This window comes from Anolis sagrei, chromosome 5, assembly GCF_037176765.1.
Source record: "Anolis sagrei isolate rAnoSag1 chromosome 5, rAnoSag1.mat, whole genome shotgun sequence".
Classification (NCBI taxonomy): domain Eukaryota; kingdom Metazoa; phylum Chordata; class Lepidosauria; order Squamata; family Dactyloidae; genus Anolis; species Anolis sagrei.
The window spans coordinates 157113142-157133918 of record NC_090025.1 but is presented as its reverse complement, the minus strand read 5'-3'; the positions used below and the strand labels follow the sequence as shown (position 1 = coordinate 157133918).

Sequence of the window (20777 nt, the reverse complement as noted above, 5' to 3'; positions counted from 1 at the left end):
TACTGAGCATTCATGTCTCTCTTTTCAAATGGTTTTGTTTCTGAGAAATAAAATCAACTCTTTCTTTTCCCGCATAAAAAATCATTAACCGTTAGTGAGAATAGATGACCTTTTCAGACTGAATTTTAAGTAGATTACGATGTAGGCTTGCTGATATGTCTTGTAGAATTTTATGGTTGAGGAATCTGGGAGATGAAGAAATAATTATTTTGACTGAACGGATGTCGTGTAATTTAGGTTGTTCTCGGCTTTAACAAGAAAACATGCAGCAGATATTTTTTACCATTTGTTATTGGCTGGTTGGGGAGAACTTATAATCGGAACAATGGTTTAAGGCATACTGTGAGCCGAGCAAACCTCGCTGCAGTCTTTAAAAAAAAAAGAAAGGGGGGGGGGGAGAGAAGCAGCAAGTAGTAAGCCATGCCATAGGCTACAGTTAATGCATTGCGTTGCCTGATGTCTTTTGAAACATTAAGCCTCTACAACAGCAGATCTATCTCTAAAGCATAACTGGTAGGAAGGTTCTATTCAGATTTTAGCATTTTTGCGTGCTTCTGATGACCTGCTATTTTCTGCATGTGTTTTGACTGCTCTCATCATTCAAGATTGACGCTTGGATGGGTGTGTAGGTGGAAGCAGCAGCAGCATCAAGCTTACAGCTTGCAGACAAAAAAATCTGGCTTATCTGATGGCTATTATTGAAAATGCGAGGTGTAGCCTAGGCTGGGTAATGAAGGGGAGCAAGTAAGGGGGAGCAAGGAGCATGGAGCTGCATACTGATGAGTGTAGGAGTACTTGATAAAAGATTTCTTACTGCTAGCAGCGCATTGCTCATTGTGGAGTATTTCAACAATCACATATAGCGGAAAACAGCTCAGCTGACAGCTTGATATGCCTTTTCCTCCACCACATGACGTACTGGTCTGTAGTAGAGATTAATACCTATGAAATGTTGAGCTAGGAGCAGATCGTACTCTATAGCTTGCCCTGGAAAGTATGTGCTACTTCTGATTTTCTCACTTGCTGGAAGCATTCATTTGACAAGCTGGCGGGCTCCTTTGATACCAACTTCTCCCGGAACACAATGTGGCAATGCCACCTCTCAGCCCAGGACCATCGTTATTATCCTGTGGATGGATATTCGCTACTTAAACGCCTCCCTTCTCAAACTCTTTCAGCACCCAGATGCCCTGTCCAAACAGTGGGACAATGGTTGGAAAATCTTGGGCTACCTCAGTATGAAAACCACTTGCTGGCTAATGGATTTGACAATGTACAGTTTATGGTAAGTGATCTTCTATGTATAATAGTGTAAAATTATATTTGCTCTTTTGCTTCATGAGCTCATATACAATGCAGAATGAAATCTGTTTTATATTTTGGAATATGATTTAGAATAAACATTTTACATAAACCTGTCTTTTGTCACTGTGAGCATAGAGATTTGGAGCCACTCTTCTGCTTTCTTCACATTTTATTTCTAAGCATTTTGAAGAAAGCAAAGCTCAATACCTCTAGACCACTCTTTCAGGAAAACGGTTTTCTTGCTTATGATAACAACAAACATCCCTGTAGGGAGCACAGCATTGCAGAGATGTTCATTTATATTACATTAGCAGTATTCTGCTTCTATATCTTTTTCTGAATGTTCAGATCAAGAACTGTATTTTCAGCCTTTAAAAAGCTATATAAGTGAATGGAAATGTCTGGCTGTTCCTTTAAATATAGTCTTAAAATCCACCTGCATTTAACTGAAATGGTTAACAGAAATGGACAATCTAGATATCTTTGGTATAGAGTATACATTTTTGGTATGCTACTCTAATCCTATAAAATATTTTTACAGAAATGAATACATGTTGAAAAAGGTAGGTTAGCTAGCAAAACAATTTCCATCCCTGCGATATACACCTTCCAGTGGCTGTCTGTAGTAACACTCACCACACCTGTTGTTCCAGATCTATTGTTATCACACACACCCCTGTCTTTTCTAGTTGTAAAATTAGATTTTTACCTACAATAATGCTACTATCAATATAGAAAATGTGCATATATTATATGAAATAAATAATTTTGACAATGTTCTTGATTTAAAAAAAATTAAGCAGGGCTTTTAATAGGGCATTTTGATCCCACTGGTAAGATTTTTCCCCCAACTGAATTTCTAAAAGAACCTTGAATGCATTTTATCTATCATAATAGATTATTACAAATGCTAACTTGTCGTCAATATCCATCCAGTTTCTTTCATGCAAGATTTTGTAAACTGGCTTGAATGTAAGCATCTAATATTTCATGAGATCCACCCTTTTCTAACCCTTTATTTACAATCAAAATAGACTATAACAAAAATATAATGAATAGCATATATGTTAATAGAGGATAATGGCTTACACAGAGATTTATTCAGAAGGCAAAGTTGCAAATGGGGAGTGGTTCTTAGCAAGACAGTATCTTTATGGTACAAACATTAATGTGTATTGTATTCAGCTGGTGAGGTTATATAGACATGGTTGGCATACTAGGATAGTGATTAATTGGACACAGTGTAAAGTCATCAATGGGTTTTTGAGCATTCTGTGTCATTCATGATATACTTATACAGATGTTCTCACTTAAGTACTATAAGTAAGCCTCAGATGCCTGAAGCCATTCAAGAACCATGAGGCCAAAGTTATTTCCACACCTTAATACTATAACCAAATTTCAATATTTACTTTGTCAAATGATTACACAGTTATGAATAAAGCAATAAAATGGACAATAAAATGGACAATTAAATGTTTTACATTTTATATTCATATTTTAAAAATATTATGTTATAACCTTGAGTATTTTGTAAAAAGTAACCAATATCTTTGCTTCTTATCGTACCATTTTGATGTGCTTATATATGCTTCCACTATACTTCCTTAGTTCTGTTAACATAGCCTACCAAAACATGTAATGGCATATATCCATTGATAAGTGAGCTCAATTACGTTAAATGGAATTTATTCCCAGATGTGTATGGGGCTACTGCTGTAAAATGAAATCATATATATGTCTCCTCAGAAGTAAAAACTGTCTGGTTTTAATGATGCTTACTTCTAAACAAGTGTGCAAAGGGCCAAGGTCTGTTTCATACATGCTGATTTTCCATCAGTGAAATATTCAGCCAATATTATTTAACTGGCTATTATAATAATAATATTATATCAAGCTGGGTACAATCAAAAACCTGTTTAATTGTTTATTGGTCCTCTTTTCCATGTTTTCCTTTATTTTCTTGAAATGCATTCTGTTGCTTATTTGTTTTGTGTTGCTAAGCAACATCATCAGACATATATTTAAAATAATGCATTGTCTTACTACATATTTCAGGCAGGAATGTATTCAAGGGGATAATGTATTTGATATTGGTATAAATATCATAAAATCAATATTCTGTTTAGGTGTTTTTCAATAACAATACGATATGATATTAAATCACATTCTGATATGTAACATTTTTTTGAGATAAAAGGATTATTTGGTAAATTTCTCATTAGAATCACAAAGAATATTCCCTTAGATTAAAATTCTTTTAGATATACAGTACAAGCATTTAGTTGACATGTTATGAGCACAAATGAAGGAAAGCAACGCCTTATTAAAGCAATGCAGTGGGAGGGGGGGCGTGCTTCCTGCCATCATTTTCTATTGTTATTTGTTATTAATATATAAAATATGTTTTTTCTTCTTCAAACATTATATATTTTTAGAATATTGATCCCCAAACTGAGTCCAAACCTATCAACCTAAAGATTAGGCTACAAAAAAGCAGCACAGACAACCTGTTGATGGTCTGTGCATGAGTTTTAGCCTTCCAACACCAGGACAAAGCTTTTTGTTCGCTTAAGAGTCATGTCTTGGTGCAGAATTCACACAGAATTACCCCTATGATGCTATGTTCTATGACATTGTCTCCTGTTTAATTGTAAACAGGAGACATCTTTTGGCCATATAATTTTACAAATAGATAAAAATTGCTAAAACAAAAATTGTCTCAATAGATCCTCCCCCTCCTGCCTCCCAGCAACCAATATGATGTATTGAGTGGCATGCCATTTATCAGCAAACCATATATCCAGAAGCACATGTAATGCATTTGTTGGCCCCATTCAGAGAGGACACTAAAATATAGGAAGTATATACTAAATCCTATAGCTAATCCTAATCACAGCACTAACCCTATTGCTAATCCTCAATATACTCTCATTGGGGTCAATAAAAGTGTTTTATCAAAGTGCAAGAATATTCACCTTAAAACTTGCCTCAAAGCCAGTATTTTACATGGTCATGCCTCAGGAATTCCATTTAAAATATCACTAGTTATCTGTCAAAAAGGGAGCTGTTGTATCCTTTAGGGGAGGAGGAAGTGTCATAATGGAATAGTATGCACCTGCTGAAAGGGCACTGATGACATCAAGGATATAGCAATGCAATGATAGGTGTGCTATTTTACTGACTGTTAAGACAGTGAAAGAGTTATGTCCTGGCAATTAAAGTACTTCAGCCAATTACAGATTACAGCGTCTTGTCTGGTTTTAAAGGCTTAGTAAGCCTAATGAACTAATGGGCATAATTCCTTTACATAGATATTTAACTCTTGCCTTCACAATATGGATTGAGAGCACTATAAGATGGTTACCTCTCAACAAGGAAATTTCTCAGGCAGTAACAAGCCACACTTAAAAACTGTCAGGCCATCAAATGCTAATCAAGGTGGCCGATTGAAACATTCACACCTAGCTCCAATAGACAAGAGTTCTTTCTCCCACCCTGGACCTTCCACAGATATATAAACCAAATTTTCCAGTTTCCAACAAATCTCACAGCCTTTGAGGATGCTTGCCACAGATGCAGGCAAAACATCAGGAGAGAATGCTTCTAGAACATGGCCATACAACCTGAAAAACCTACAACAGCCCAGTGATTCCGGCCATGAAAGCCTTCAGCAATACACTATAAGAAGTTTTGTTGGGGGAAAAACAAACTTGAGAACATGAATGTTGATTATATCATGAACCATAAGCTATTACACATATGTGAAAAATAACTCTGGAAACACAAACATATGAAGTTGTTATCTAAAACCAGACAAAGTTAAAATAAGGCAGATGAAACTAGAACTTAGTGACAGTCCAAATCATCATTGAATCTAGGCATAAATAGTTGGAGGAATAATCTACTCTTTGTCTTACTTTTAATAGTGCATCTAGAACAGTGGTTCTCAACCTGTGGGTCCCCAGATGTTTTGGCCTTCAACTCCTATAAATCCTAACAGCTGGTAAACTGGCTGGGATTTCTGGGAGTTGTAGGCCAAAACACCTGGGGACCCACAGGTGGAGAACCACTGGTCTAGAATGTGTTCTATGTTAATAATCAACCTGTGTGAAAATTCATGTCTCATGCAGATACATGCATCAAAGAACTGAGATAGGCAGGTGGCAAATGTATAATGTTGAAATTACATGGGAGCATTCAAAAACATATTTGAAAAGACGAATGCAATTTCATAATGCTGAATTCTTTTCCTCTTAACTATTGAAGACAGATTTGGCTTAGAGTAAGATACCACACCCATCCCTGTGGCTAATTTTGAAAGGGAAGCTTCATACCTAAGTTTCAAACAAAACTGAAGGTAATATTTCAAGCATCTCATTAAATGGTCTCTATTCCACACAAGTTTATATTAACATTAAGATGTTAGTGCCTTAAGTATTAGAAGACCTTTAATATTAAAGCAATATTTTGTCTCAGAGCCCGATTCTTCTTCCAGCTTTGCATAGTTGGAGAACTTTTAGTGCTCTAAGATATTTTTGTCTACAATTCTAACCATTCTTATCCAGCATAATAAGATAGGTGTGACTGGATTTTAATTGTGAGGCACATGAAAGGCCATAGTTTCCTACCCCTTCACTTCAGGAGTTAATGCCTTGCATTGCCAACAAATGGGCTATGGGTGTAGAACTGGCTTTCAGACAGTACATCTCTGGGCTCAATTTTTTCTCTCTTCTTTCTCCCATAGTTGACCTTTTCGTTATTTCCAAAGTGATCGTTATAAGAAGGGATATGAGCTTAAAGGCAATGTACCAAGGAAACAGTTCTCTCCTCATCTATTCTAAACAGATCGCTAAGCTATTCACATTGCATTGAGAATTAAAATGAAAAAGGATAACTAGAATGGAAAGAGGAAAATAGGAAGACACCTCAGGGATGTCAGCATCATGACCCAGGGTCTAAGAGATTTTGGACATAGCAACAGCATTCTAGAAGCTTTTCTGAAGCCTTGTGTTAGTTGAGTAAAATACATGATGATGTATTCTCCCCTATTATGAGAAAGGGATGTGTGAACATCTCAAGTCCTGGATAAGTTTGGGACTTTCAGAAAGAGGTGGAAGTCATTCAGGAACTATGTATTGTCGAAGGCTTTCATGGCTGGCATCACTAGGTTCTTGTGGGTTTTTTCGGGCTATAGGGCCATGTTCTAGAGGCAACGTCAGGAGAAATGCCTCTAGAACATGGCCCTATAGCCCGAAAAAACCCACAAGAACATTCAGGAACTCATTTTTATCTGCTATCTAACAGTGTCCTTCATACGTAGGCCTAACTAAAGTCCTGAATTTTAGGCCACGAGTGGCCTATTTACTTTCTTTTACTAGACTCTAGTCACAGACAGAATATGCACAGGCCATGAATCTGAACTAAAAGCACCCCCCAGTTGGTATTCAGCTAAATGTGGTTCTGGACCTCGCAGCATTAGGAACTCTGGAGGAAGGGACAATTTTCCTGGCTTCCAGTGCAAGAAAGGTCAGGGATTTCATGTCTGACTCAATAGTACTATGATGCTATGCATGACATCATGGAATCCGTGGCTACTCAAGCTCCCTCTGCCTCTGTTGCATCACGTTTTTGCAGCAATCTCAACCTAGTGCTGTGTAATCCTTGCTGGTCTCTTCAGGGCTAGTTAGGCATTTCCCCCCCCCCCCTCCCCTCCACTTCTTTATAAAGTGTCTGGAAGACTTTGATAATTGTCTTTTAAAAGGTGTCACTTGGCAAATGTGGGGGAGAGAAGCAAGAATTACAGCGGGCACTTTGGTGTCATTTGATGAAGAGAAGAGCTCAGGAACTGCCTCTTTAGGTCCTGGGACCCACTGGGGTGGGGAAGGAAACTACCCTTGGGGCTGTCATAGGTAACTTTCTCTCACTTTAAGTCCTGCAACTTGGGAGGAGATTCCTTGGATCTGCCTTCCAACACTCATGGCTTAGGTTGTTAACCCAGAGAAGGATTTAAGATGTAATCAAAGTTGATGGCTTCCTCAGCCAATCCCACATGGGTTTCTCTATCCTTTTGCTCCTTTCCATAGTTAATGCAGTTTGAATAGACTTTAAGTTAAATAAAATGGCCCTTATTCAATTCAGTTTATTGTGTCTGATCTCTCTGTCTGGATATCAAAGCTCCATGCTGCCTTTCTTTCAAACACAGGATGCTAATGCCATTAGCTTCCTTATCACATTGAGAAATTTCCCAGTTGTAGGACACTTCAGCCTCTATTCAAACATGTAGAGGCACTGAGCTCATCACATGAGTTAAACTACTTCTGGCAGTAATGCATAGCCCTCCATGGTTGAAAAGAGGCAGCGATGTCCTGAAAGGAGGGAACTCTGAACATGGTCCAGCAATCGTGTTCAGATCTCCTACCTCTTATCACACTTTACTCATATCTTTATAACTGAAAAACAGATGTGATGGGAACCATCAAAATTTCCCTTCCTGTTTCATTGCCCAATTGCTAGCAGTCTCTTGTATTCTATGGGGTTTGATCAATAGGATCCCATAGAAATAAATTATTTTATTTTGAATCACTGTCTCTTGTATCTTCTGATATTCAATGCAGATCAATGGGATTCCATGGAAAGCAATGGTTTTAACCTGGAAGATGAAGTTTTAAACTGATATCAGTTTCCTTTAATGTAAGGGGCTTTGGACAGGGCAAGGGATCCCTTGGTTTTTGGATATTGTTGCTTCTCCTGATTAAAAACAAAAAAGTAATACTGACCTTGTGATTAATGTAAGTTGAATGTATTGCCAGCTCTCAAGTTTCCACATGTGTGTGTGATTGTGATGGGTAGGCAGAACTCGAAATGGGACTGCTGACGATATAAGAGATAAAAGGATGGTTACCCATATTTTCCCCTCTCGATGTAATGAGGCCATTACATAGGTTCTTCTGGAGTAACTGAAGAGAACATCCATTGCTATATATAGCTTTATTTCAAAATCCTTACTTATCACCACATTTTCCAGTATATTTTCCTTTTTATAGCAGTTTATCCTGTTTTTAATAAAATATTTTAAAGCTTTTCTTTCTTATATGTTTAACTATGTTTTATTGTATTTGTTTTTATTGTATTGTCGAAGGCTTTCATGGCCGGAATCACTGGGTTGTTGTAGGTTTTTTCAGGCTATATGGCCATGTTCTAGAGGCATATTTGTTTTTATTGTTATCTGCATTGAGATTTCTTAAATGAAAAGCAATTTAGTAATATTTCCACAGAAATAAAATAAGCAAGGCAAACCTCCATAGTGTTCTACTTCAACAGGAAATGTATGTGGACTAATTTTCCATTGAAAGTAGCTATTAGTTAATTAATTTCCAATGAGAGATATTACTGGCACTTGGGTTTTCTTGAAATCAATAATGTCACAATGCCCAGTGCAGTAGAAACACATTTTTGGTTAGCATTCATCACTTACTTCTAGATTGTTCCTCAAAATTGTAGTTAAATTGCAGGCATGTTGCATTTTCTAGCAATGTACTATATTTGGATCTGGGAAAATGACTGTTCCTTTCAGTACATCTGTTCAGCATAAGTAGCTATGTAGTTTATGAATTTTAGATATTAGCTATGGTATCATTACTGATAATGACTTAAATCTTTCTCTTATGCCAATATTTGTGAAATTGAGGTATTCAAATTTGTTTGTTTACTTATTGGGGCTCGTGTTTTTCACAGTGTCACTATTCACCCAACACTTAATATGAAGGAAAGAAAGCCTGCATGCATATACACATATGCAGATACACACACCCCATTTCTTCTAGGGGTGCTAGGCTATTTTGGGAATGCTTATCTAGTCCCATTTTAGAATCATATGTTGCAAAAATCACTGTTATTATTTATGCTGATAGATCTACCTCAGACACATCCATTATGATGAGAAGATTCGTATTTTACTGTGGAGTTGGTTTGTAAAGGGTCACCACATTTATCACTCCTGAATGTGTATATGTATTTATGGTTTGTTTGGGTTTTTTTATCTGCTGTGTAGTCCCTCGGTATTTTTGGTTCTTCAGCTACTGAGGCAGGTTGAATTACCACTACATCCCATTCTGCATCTACGATTCCTCCAACAAGAATGACCTTGGACCTATCAGACAGAAAATTCTGCTGGAATGGCTCTAGTAAAATCTTCACCCTCTGGGACAGAAACAAATGATGCCTCTGGGCACAGAGACCAAATGAGCAGAGTACAGGCAGAAGGAGGCTTGATCCTAGATTCAGGCTGAATCAGAGTCTCCTTCCAGCATAAAATATTTTTTCAGGAATAAGAACGTCTTTGGTAATATAGAGTCTGCAGGAGGGTGCTTGTTTCTGGGAATCTTTTTGCTGAAATACTTCCAACTGAAGATAGGATATAGTTTAGGCATTTAAGCTACACAAACCTCAGGTCCACACTGGAATTGCTGTTGGAAACACCAACTGTATATGTCTCCAGCCCTTCTTAACTGTTCCTAGGCTCCTTGGCAGATTACTTGGTGCCTGAATTTGGACTATATTAGTCTGTGTTCTTAACTTACTTTAAGGGATACTGGCTAAACTGTATTGACTAGAACTCCAGATGACTTGATTTGGTCTCTGACTATACCTGCCCTCTAGTAGTATCTGGTAGTTTGACCCTTACACTGTCTTTTGATCTTAATCTTTGACTAGTCCTTCTGAACACCTATTCCCTGTTCCAAGCCTACCAGCCAAGAACTATCTTGTTGTTGTTTCCAGAAACCACCTGGCCTTGATCTTGGTTAAGATAGGACACTGTAGCACAAATCGCATACAAATGAAAGAGACTAAGCATGTAGTTATACATAGTACCTGTTATTTGGATGGACAGGGAACAATACTTCTTTTGTTACCTCCATTATGTTCACCTTTAGAGCTTTTATATGGCTTGTGGCATGTTGACATCCAGCTGTTATTATTCATTCATTCATTCATTCATTCATTCATTCATTTTTATCCCACTTTTCTCCCATGATGGGACTCAAAGTGGCATACAGTATGTAAAATCAAGACAATTTAAAACAAAAAATATGAACATGGACCCAAACAAATGAGAAATTAACAATTTAAAACATTAAAATGTTATGAACTCCCATTACTTATGAAAACTAGCATAAAACTAGCATAGCAACATAAATTTAAACCCATGTAATGCCCTATTCCTTTATGCCATGAAACAAACTAATTGCCGAAGGCCTGCTATATAGAGTTCACATATTGCACATCAATGACTGTCAATCTACTGGTCGTCTTTGGGAAAGGTCTGCTTCCAAAGGAAGGTTTTTATTTGTTCCTGAAATGATAGCAGTGAGGGGAGGGGGTGTTCTAACCTCTTTCTGGAGGGAGTTCCAAAGCTGTGGTGCCACCACTACCAAAAAGGCCCTCTCTCTCGTACCCACCAGCTGCACTTGAGACGGTGGTGGGACCAAGTGTAGGGTCTCTCCTGACGACCTCAGGGCTCGTGTAGGTTCATAGGAGGCGATGCGGTCAGATATGTAGGCTGGGCCTGAACCATTAAATGGCATGCTGTGATGTATCTGCTAATCACTTTGAGGATAAATTGATTGCCATCATACCAACTTGAATGCTATTGTGTTAAGCCCATCTAAAACACTATTAGGCTCATATAGAATCAGTTTCAAAATCTATGGCTTGAGGATGTGTATTGGATATTTGTACTATATGTACAACTTTACCTTGACCTTTATAGTTTATTTGAATTAACTTTTTTAGGGGTTCAACTAGTGGTTTAATAAAGGCAGCTTCCCCTCCTGAAAGGCAACTTCCCTTTCTGAAAAAAAATACCTTGAAGCCAAATGTTTTGGAAAGCTGCCAACTATTTGTGAATACTGCTTTGGGGGTGAAATGTTCAGAAGCGAGGTCACTACTCTGTAGTAGTTCCAGCATTATCTAGATCCATAGCAGTTTGGAATCAGATAAAGACTGGAAATTAAACAGCCTTGATCACTCTAAGTGATTATTTAGAAGCGGGTGTATGTATTACTGCTACTCTTGGGAGCATTTAGTGCCATCAGCTTTGATATGATCCTGAAGCATCTCTATGGGTTGGAGACTGAAAATGCAACATTATGGTACTTCTTTCTGTACATAGAGGCTTGCTTGTGAAAATAACATTAAGTGCCAATGACTTTGCTCCCTGACAATTCTCCTGTGGATTACTGTGATACCATCTTGTCTCCTTTCCTTTTTCAGTCATTGGTCAATAAGGAATTTGGAGCATAATATCATTACATCCTAAGCTCCCATGCAGGTGATGCCTCGGTATACCAAAGATGTGAGCAATGACCTTGACTGGACAATATCTAGAGTGCAGGTGATGTAGGTCTCAGAGTGAATGTGATCGGAAGGCTCTTTGTTTTGCTTACTTATGCATCAGTGAAAAAGGTCCAGTGGTGAGGAGTCTTGAGTACAGTCTCAGAGAACTCAGGTATGCAAACCATAGCTAACTGATGTAAACAATTTGCTAGGTAGTTCAAGTAAAAGTTGCTCTTTTTACATAGGTGTTCTGGGGAGGTGTCTAATACACTATCTTGCCAGTTTAAGTTATTGATGTTTGTTGATATAGACAAGACACTCGAAGCACTTCATCCTTTTTTATTCTTTATTTTTTAATGTTTTGTTTGTAAGTGAAAATAGCACATTGGATGTTTACGTCATTTGTGTACTTGACGCAAGCATTCCAGCAAATAGCATAAAGGGAACAAACATTAACAAACAAAGGAAAAACCCAAAATAAATTAACAGCAAACATTGCGCTGGAATGATTTCTGGTCAAACAATTCTTATTTTTAATGAAGTCTGTGTCAGTTTGGCTTAAGTTTGACCCTTACTAATTTTGGCTGGTGAAATTTAGCAGTGCTGAATTGATCAGGTGGGTCCAGGGGGTTGTCAATGCCTCATGATGTCAACCTCAAAAAACATGGCTTAAACACCAAGAACTGGGAATCCTTGGCCCTTGAGTTATCTAACTAGAGGTCAGCTATTACCAACAGTGCACCAATAGAGGGTGAAAGGGAGAAACATACCAAGAGGAAGGCATATCAAGTACACCCTTGCTGGGACCACCTTCCTTCTGGAAATTTATGGCCTCACTGTGAAAAAGCATGCAGATCCATGGTAGGTTTATACAGTCATGAATGTACCAGCAAGACTCTACCATTGGAAGACAATCATATTCGGCCATGAGATATAGCCTATAATGATGTCAGGGGAAGGTACCTGCTGCCTTGATGGAGGCAGTGGTGTGCCTTCTCCTCAAGAGGATATCCCAAGACAAAGAAGTATATGGGGAAGTACTGCCTTGTGCAGATATCCCCTTTTGTGGAAGGTGCTTAGGCATGTGGTAGCTGGACAACTTAAGGAATTCTTGAAGGATTCAAATTATCTGGGCCAATTTCAGGTTAGTTTCAGACAGGTATGATACTAAAATGACCTTATTTGTTCTAATTGACATCCTACTCTGAGGAAAAAACAGGGTCAATGCTTCTCTGTTGATCTTCCTAGACCTTTCAGCAGTTCATGATAATGGAATCTTACTGGACTGATTCAGTGCCATGGGAGTAGGAGGCACTGTTCTTCAATGTTTCTGCTCCTATTTGGAGGACTTGTTCCAGAGAATAGCACTGAGGGGTTCTTGTTCAGCCTTATGGTGATTAAGTTGTGAGGTGCTACCTTATCCCCCATACTGTTCAATATCTACACAAGCTTGCTGGATGAGGTCATTGGGTGCTTTGAAGTGAGGTCCCATCCATTTGCTGATGATACTCAGCTCCATTTCTCCTTGTCATCAGAGTCAGCTGGGGCTGCACAGATACTGGGCCAGATCATGGATGCTTGGATAGGCTGGATGAGGGCCAGTATCTTGAAACTGAATCCCAATATGACAAAAACTGTATGATTGATCCTTTGTTCTTCAAAAGTTTTCACAAATATTTTAGACATGTTTGCATTTTAATATACATATAATCAAAATAGAGAATGGAAGTATGTACATATTCTACTATATTTAAGCTTTTAAAAAACCAAAATAATAAGACAATAAAATAATTGATCTGCAGATCGTAACACAGATGCTTAACAAATCATCATGTTTAATTTAACAAAGGTAGTTCACTGATCATTGAATACGGTTTAAAGCTAGCCTCAAACTGTAGCAGCCAGGTGACAAATTCCATTGGAGGCACACAAAAGAAAGCCCATAATACGCACCAGTGTTCTATGGTTTGTGTAATCACCTTCTAAGCCTAAAACTGGTTCCAGGATTTCCTATTTAATTATCTGCACTCCTTTCCTCAGTACCAGTTTGAAACTGCATTAAATGGTCAGTGCTGATAGCCTTTAGATCTACACAGAAAATGCAATGTTATATAAATAAAATAAAATCAGAATGCACTCATATGAATTGGACCTAGTCAGCATAAATCAACTAATATCCAACAATTGAACCTATCTGTAATTTATCTAGTATCATTCCATATTTACATTTTATTATTAAAATTCATTCCAGAATAACAATAATTTTAAAGAAATATGCACTACTGAAATCCAAATTAGAGGTTCATGTTGCTGTAGTTATACATATATTGACAATCTGATTAGATTATACAGTTTCACCTGACTGAGCAGAGCAGAAACTACAGACATAAACACCACCACAATGTAAATAAATATTTAGTTAAATCAATACAATTTAATGATTTTACTAATATCTTGACTTTTGACTAAAGACAAAACATTCAGAATAAACAGAGAAATTGCAAGTAAATTACAGAACACATTTCCAGCATCCCATTAGTGATATGTTTGTGAATGTGTGATTTACATAACTACATGTACCTTTTTGGATTATTCTATGGTACTCTTCCCCAAAACCACCTTTCTCTCAGCAGCTGTGAAGCCACAGGAGAGGCTGTCACTTCTGTTTCTTCTACCAGTGAGAAGGGGGGAGAGAGGATAGTTAACATAGATCAAAACATAGCTGCTCTGTGCTCCTGGGAGAAGTCTAGGTAGGATACGCTCCATGCCTCCATCCATTAGCAGAACCTTATTTCTTTCCTTCCCCCAGTCCAGCTACTATTTCAAAATGAATTGCCTCCCACCTTCCTTCCCTTCCCACCTGTAATCAGGAGGGTGGTTGCTCTGTAATCAGAGCAGCCACCCTCCTGGGGTTTGAAATTTGCTGTGAGTGGGGAGAGAATGCAGAAGTCTGTGGGCAGAGCTATGCTCTGAAGACTGTGACCATAGAGTCTGCTGCAGCAACATGAAGTCAACAACTTCCAGCATTTTGATAGCTAATAGGAATAAAGCAGAGATTCTATTTGGCTATTTTTATGCACAGGGTAACACCAATATGACACAAGATGACTGACAATAGTCATGCTATTGAAATACTTTTTAGATAGATAAGAAGGGAGAGCTTTTTTGGAACTTAAGACAATCTCAGATATAATTATGAAAAAATGATCATCTGAGTACATTTAGACTGGAACTATCAGAAGAGAGGCAGGAGTACAAGAGAATCTGATTATACATAATTACATGTCGTAAAATGGGAGTGTGTGAAGAATAATAGCAAGTTTCTAAAAATCTGACTACTATATGAAGCTGTGATGAAGTTGTGGCAAACAGCTATATCTTGATAAAAGAGGAAAAAACATAAGGGTTTTTAACTAGAGAGCTTCTTGGGAACGACCAAGGACTTGCACATACATAGTGGGATTGTTTAACTTTTTCCTATGAGCAGGAGCTGCAGTCCTCTATTGCTTTTGAAAGGTCCTCTCAGTTTCAAAAATAATTTGCAGTATGTCATATAGGAGTGGTGTTCAAAGGACATGTGGCTAAAGCCTTTTTGGACTTGCATAATTATTTGGGCACCCCTTGGCATGGAGCCCCCGGTGGCACAGTGGGTTAAACCCCTGTGCCGGCAGGACTGAAGACTGACAGGTCGCAGGACTGAATCCGGGGAGAGGCGGATGAGCTCCCTCTATCAGCTCCAGCTCCTCATGCGGGGACATGAGAGAAGCCTCCCACAAGGATGATAAAACATCAAATCAAAGAGTTGAAAAGCTGTGAAGCATGTCATTTTTGTTTCCTTCCCCCACCCCTCAACATTTACTTTTTCCTCTCATATTTGGTACCAATAGCAGAGTTATCTCAGGGACTGTGGCTGACCAATCATGCTTCACAAAATGTCCCTATAATAAGGGAATAATAATAATAATAATAATAATAATAATAATGGTATAATAGGGAGCCCCCGGTTGTGCCGTGGGTTAAACTACTGAGCTGCTGGGCTTGTTGATCGAAAGGTCACAAGTTTAAATCCGGGGAGTGGCGTGATCTTCCGCTGTTAGCCCCAGCTTCTGCCAACTTAGCAGTTAGAAAACATGCAAATGTGAGTAGATCAATAGGTGCCGCTCCAGCGGGAAGGTAACGGCGCTCCATGTAGTCATGACGGCCACATGACCTTGGAGGTGTCTACGGACAATGCCGGCTCTTTAGCTTGGAAATGGAGATGAGCACCACATCCCAGAGTCAGACATGACTGGACTTAATGTCGGGGGAAACCTTTACCTTTACCTAATAAGGGTATGTCATGATGAGCATTATTTCCGAGTGGTTAGGATGTGAATGTGGGGTAGTATTTGTTGACATGTAGGAGTTCAGTTTTATGAACTAATGTTACTACTCACCACTAATAGCAAAGATCCCATAAAACTTTCAAAAGCTTTCCCTCTAAAATGCCACCAATGAAAGGGATAGTTATGAAGCAGGGGAAGAATTACTGTCAGCTTCAGTTGAGCATTCCCTAAATAGTAGAAATGAAAATAAATTATATCTGAATTAGAAAAAAAAAATCCACAGCATGATAAGGAACAAAAATCAGGAGACTGAAAATGCAGAAGGTATTATTTGATATAAATGACATAGGATATAAATTGAAATGAGGGAAATGTGTCAGTACAAAGAGAAATATAAAGAAAACTATGGTACTCTGGCAGTGTTCAAACTGAAAGATGAGAATAGTTCAAAATGTAATGTGATCTTTTTAGCTGATAATGTCAAGAACTAAATACAGAAGTTTTTTATATGTGTTCTACAATAGAAACCTGGCTTCTCTTTTGTGTTTTTATATCAAAGTATGAAGTAGAATGATCAAAAACTCTGTAAATGTTAATGAACGCTATTGACATCACAGGCAAATAAAACTGATATGAGGCAGTTACAAATAAAAAAGCTTTGATAACTGTAATATAAATCATTAGGGGCAGCTTTGTAATGTGTGTTTTAAGATAAAGACAGAATTAAGACAGGGACAGAATATGCCAATTTACAGCTATCAATACTGGCAGTGGCTATGAACTGCAATATGGAATAAGAAAGGTAGGTTCTTGTAGGTTTTTTTCGGGCTATAGGGCCATGTTCTAGAGGCATTTCTTCTGACGTTTCGCCTGCATCTATGGCAAGCATCCTCAGAGTAAGAAATAAGAAAGGGTTTTAAGTTAGTCTCACCATTTATTCATTTTCACTGCCAGTGTGCCACTTGAAGTTAGACAGCCATAGCTCAGAAGTGGAGCACATGCATTGCATACAGAAGTATCCCAGTCCACTGGGTTGTTGTAGGTTTTGTGGGCTATATGGCCATGTCCTAGAAGCATTCTCTCCTGACGTTTTGCCTGTATCTATGACAGGCATCCTCAGAGGTTGTGAGGTCACAACCCAGTGATTCCCACCATGAAAGCCTTCAACAATATATCCCAGTTCAATCTGTACCATCTTCAGTGGAAAAGATCTCATATAGGAGCATTGGCACAGTTAAAAATTGTGCACCAGCTGCGCCCGTACCTTAGGAAGTCTAACTTGGTCACGGTAGTCGATGCTCTGGTTACATTCCGTATGGACTACTGCAACGCACTCTATGTGGGGTTGCCTTTGAAGACTGTTCGGAAGCTTCAAATGGCCCAATGAACGGCAGCTAAATTGCTAACAGGAGCGGCACTCAGGAAGCATACAACTCCTCTGTTGTGCCAGCTCCACTGGCTGCCAGTTTGCTACCGGACACAATTTAAAGTGCTGGCTTTAGCCTATAAAGCCCTAAACAGTTCTGGCCCAACTTACATGTCTGAACGCATCTCCCCTTATGAACCATCTAAGACCTTAAGATCGTCTGGGGAAGCACTGCTCTCGTTACCGCCTTTGTCACAAGTACGTTTGGCAGAGACAAGAGACAGGCCCTTCTCTGTGGTGGCCCCTCAGCTGTGGAACGCCCTCCCTATACATATTAGATCGGCCACCTCCCTTTTGACATTCTGGAAAAAAGTCTAGACGCAGCTTTTTGAACAAGCGTTTGCAAATGCTGACATAGGAAAATGGAACGACTAGACAATGAGTCCGGACAACGTTTTTAACAAGGGGACACTATGAATTTATATTTTATTGATATGTTTAGTTTTTATTATATATTATGTTTTTAATTGTATTTATGACATTGTAAGCATTGAATTTTGCCCTGTTAACTGCCTTGAGTCGCCTATGGGCTGAGAAAGGTAGTATATAAATACAGTAGGTAAATAAATAAATAAATAAATAAATAAATAAATAAATGCCTCCAGAACATGGCCATATAGCCCAGAAAAACCTACAACAACCCAATAAATAAATAAATAAATAAATAAATATAGCATTGCTGGGTATAGAGGCTGCTGGAGATCTTGGAAAACACTGTAAGTAGTAGACTTCAGTTTGCTAGATGGATAACAGTTCAACTGTAGTCAGACAATTTAAGATGTTCATATAAAATTGTTCAACTTAGAAGGGAAGTTGGATGTAAATAAAAGGAGTAAAATTGCTTTTTGTATTAGGTATGATCCTTCATCGCAACCTGAAATGTGGAGTTAATTTTCAAAAGGCACCAACTCCAAAAAAAAAAAAATTGAATAATGAATTACATTAATACAATAATGAAATACAGATCAAAACTATAAAAATGTATCAAATCACTTAAGTACAGGGCTTGGGAAATTGCATTTTATAGCAAAAGAATGCACAGACTCAGCATGTTTTTTTTCGATTCCTGTAAAAAAGTTCAGATGGATTTGGTACTTTTTGGAACAAACTGCACAAATAGTCTCTATTATTTATTTATTACATATTTTCATACTGCAGCTCATTTATACAACCCCCAAATTTTGAAAACATAAAGAAACTAGGTTTTTTTTTTAAAGTGGAATATATGAGAGCATTCAATTGTTTTTATCCAGGAGATGACCAGGCTAAAAAGATACATTTTCAACCACTACCTCAAGTATATGGTTCTGACCACTGCAGAGAGGCAATCTTACATAGGGTGGGTGCCAATAGCAAAAAAATGCTAATTTCAAAATTATCACCAAATTGAAATCTGTAGGGACAGCCAGCAATGCCTCTCCTGCAAATTGTTGTGACAGGAATGGGAATTGTGTAGCCCTCCATATGTGCAAAGAGAAAACCATTACAACTTACAGTATTCCTTAGGAGCCCCCAGTGGCACAATGGGTTAAACTCTTGCGCTTGCAGGACTCCTGACCGAAAAATCAGTGGTTCGAATCCGGGGAGCAAGGTCAGCTCCTGTCTGTCAGCTCCAGCTTCTCATGTGGGGACATGAGAGAAGCTTCCTACAGGCTGGTAAAACATCTGGGCATCCCCTGGGCAATGTCCTTGCAGATGGTCAATTCTCTCACACCAGAAGCAACTTGCAGTTTCTCAAGTCACTCCTGACATGAGGAAAAACCAACAGTATTTTTTACCATTGATTATAACTGAACTGTTGATATTTGCAATCCAAAATCATTTGAAGGATCACACAATTCTCAATCTTGGTACTGGTAGAGATGCTTCTTGAAGTTTTCTAATTGTCTAACAAATTTTAATTCTAATAAGCAGCAAATAGAAAAGTATGATAACAATTCACAGGACTATCTCACAGATTTGTCTTATGCAAGAAGACTGTGGATATAGGCACAGCTTTGCCCAAAACCAGTTATAGTTGTGGGGAAATGAGGGCAACAAGTAATTGAATGAGGTGATAATTACAAGAAAGTGTATAATGAAAATGTATGCTTGGGGGTTTTGTGACTTCCCTAAAATCAGAGGTAAAGCAGCTCCTGGCTTCTCCACTTGACAGTTTTTTGCTTTGTCTTGCTCCCATGTTTTAGATCGGCATTTCTCAACCTGGGGGTTGGGACCACTGGGGGGTTACGAGGGAGTGTCAAGGGGGTCGCCAAAGGCCTTCAGAAAACACAGTATTTTCTGTTGGTCATGGGAGATCTGTGTGGGAAGTTTGGCTCAATTCTATCGTTGGTGGGCTTCAGAAAGCTCTTTGATTGTAGATGAACTATAAACCCCAGCAACTGCAACTCCCAAATGCCAAGGTCTATTTTCTCCAAACTCCACCAGTGTTCACATTTGGACATATTGAATATTAGTGCCAAGTTTGGTTTAATTCCATCATTGGTGGAGTTCAGAATGCTCTTTGATTGTAGGTTAACTATAAATCCCAGCAATTACAACTACCAAATGACAAAATCAATCCACCCCGACCCCATCAGTATTCTAATTTGGGTGTATCGGGTATTTGTGCTAAATTTGGTCCAGTGAATGAAAATATATCCTGCATATCTGATATGTACATTACTATTCATAACAGTAGCAAAATTACAGTTATGAAATAGCAATGAAAATAATTTTATGGTTGGGGGTCACCATAACATGAGAAACTGTATAAAAAGGTCATGGCATTAGGAAGATTGAGAACCACTGTTTTAGATGTTTTTGCTCAGCTTAAGACACTGCCTTCCTTGTGAATGATAATTGTTTATGCAGGTTCTTTAATTGTTAAGCATATAGTAATATTTCTCCTTATGACAAGGAACTAATTTATTCTTCAGACATTGCACAGAAAATGTGAAAAGATGAACCATCATTCACTTCTACTTTATTTCCCTTCACTTCAATGTACAAAGCCATCTAAGTGTCAAGTAAAGAAAGAGTTTAAGAGGTAGAAAAATATATTAATGCATGGTGTTTCAGTCATTAATGATGCTTTGTGCTTCTGCTTTCTTAACAGTATTATATTTTTTAATTAAATCACATTTGAAGGCTTCTAATACATTGTCCAGAATAATTAACAAGCACGAACAAACTTAATTAATCTGAAATAACATGAAGGATGGAGATTAACAACATGAAGGACACAGATCAATCATCTGTTCTGAAAATGCTAAGGAGTGAATTCTTCCTTTGCAAATTAGAACCTTTTGAGACCAGAACTAGGATCCATTTTGTCCTACAATAGAAAATCTGATGTCTCCAGGAATACTACTTGTCAAGTATAAAGGCAGTATCTTTTATGT

General features: G+C 38.1%; 1 protein-coding gene across 6 annotated transcripts in view; it reads left to right on the top strand.

Moving 5' to 3' along the window:
- The window catches only part of ANKS1B (ankyrin repeat and sterile alpha motif domain containing 1B), a 396936-nt gene that overhangs the window by 157514 nt on the left and 218645 nt on the right, over positions 1-20777 (top strand). For 4 of the 6 annotated variants that reach the window (XM_060777255.2, XM_067469140.1, XM_067469138.1 and 1 more), the window contains one exon: positions 1179-1285. In XM_060777255.2, the coding sequence (XP_060633238.2) occupies positions 1179-1285 (107 nt within the window). The other 2 variants (XM_060777259.2, XM_067469141.1) reach the window with 2 other exon arrangements.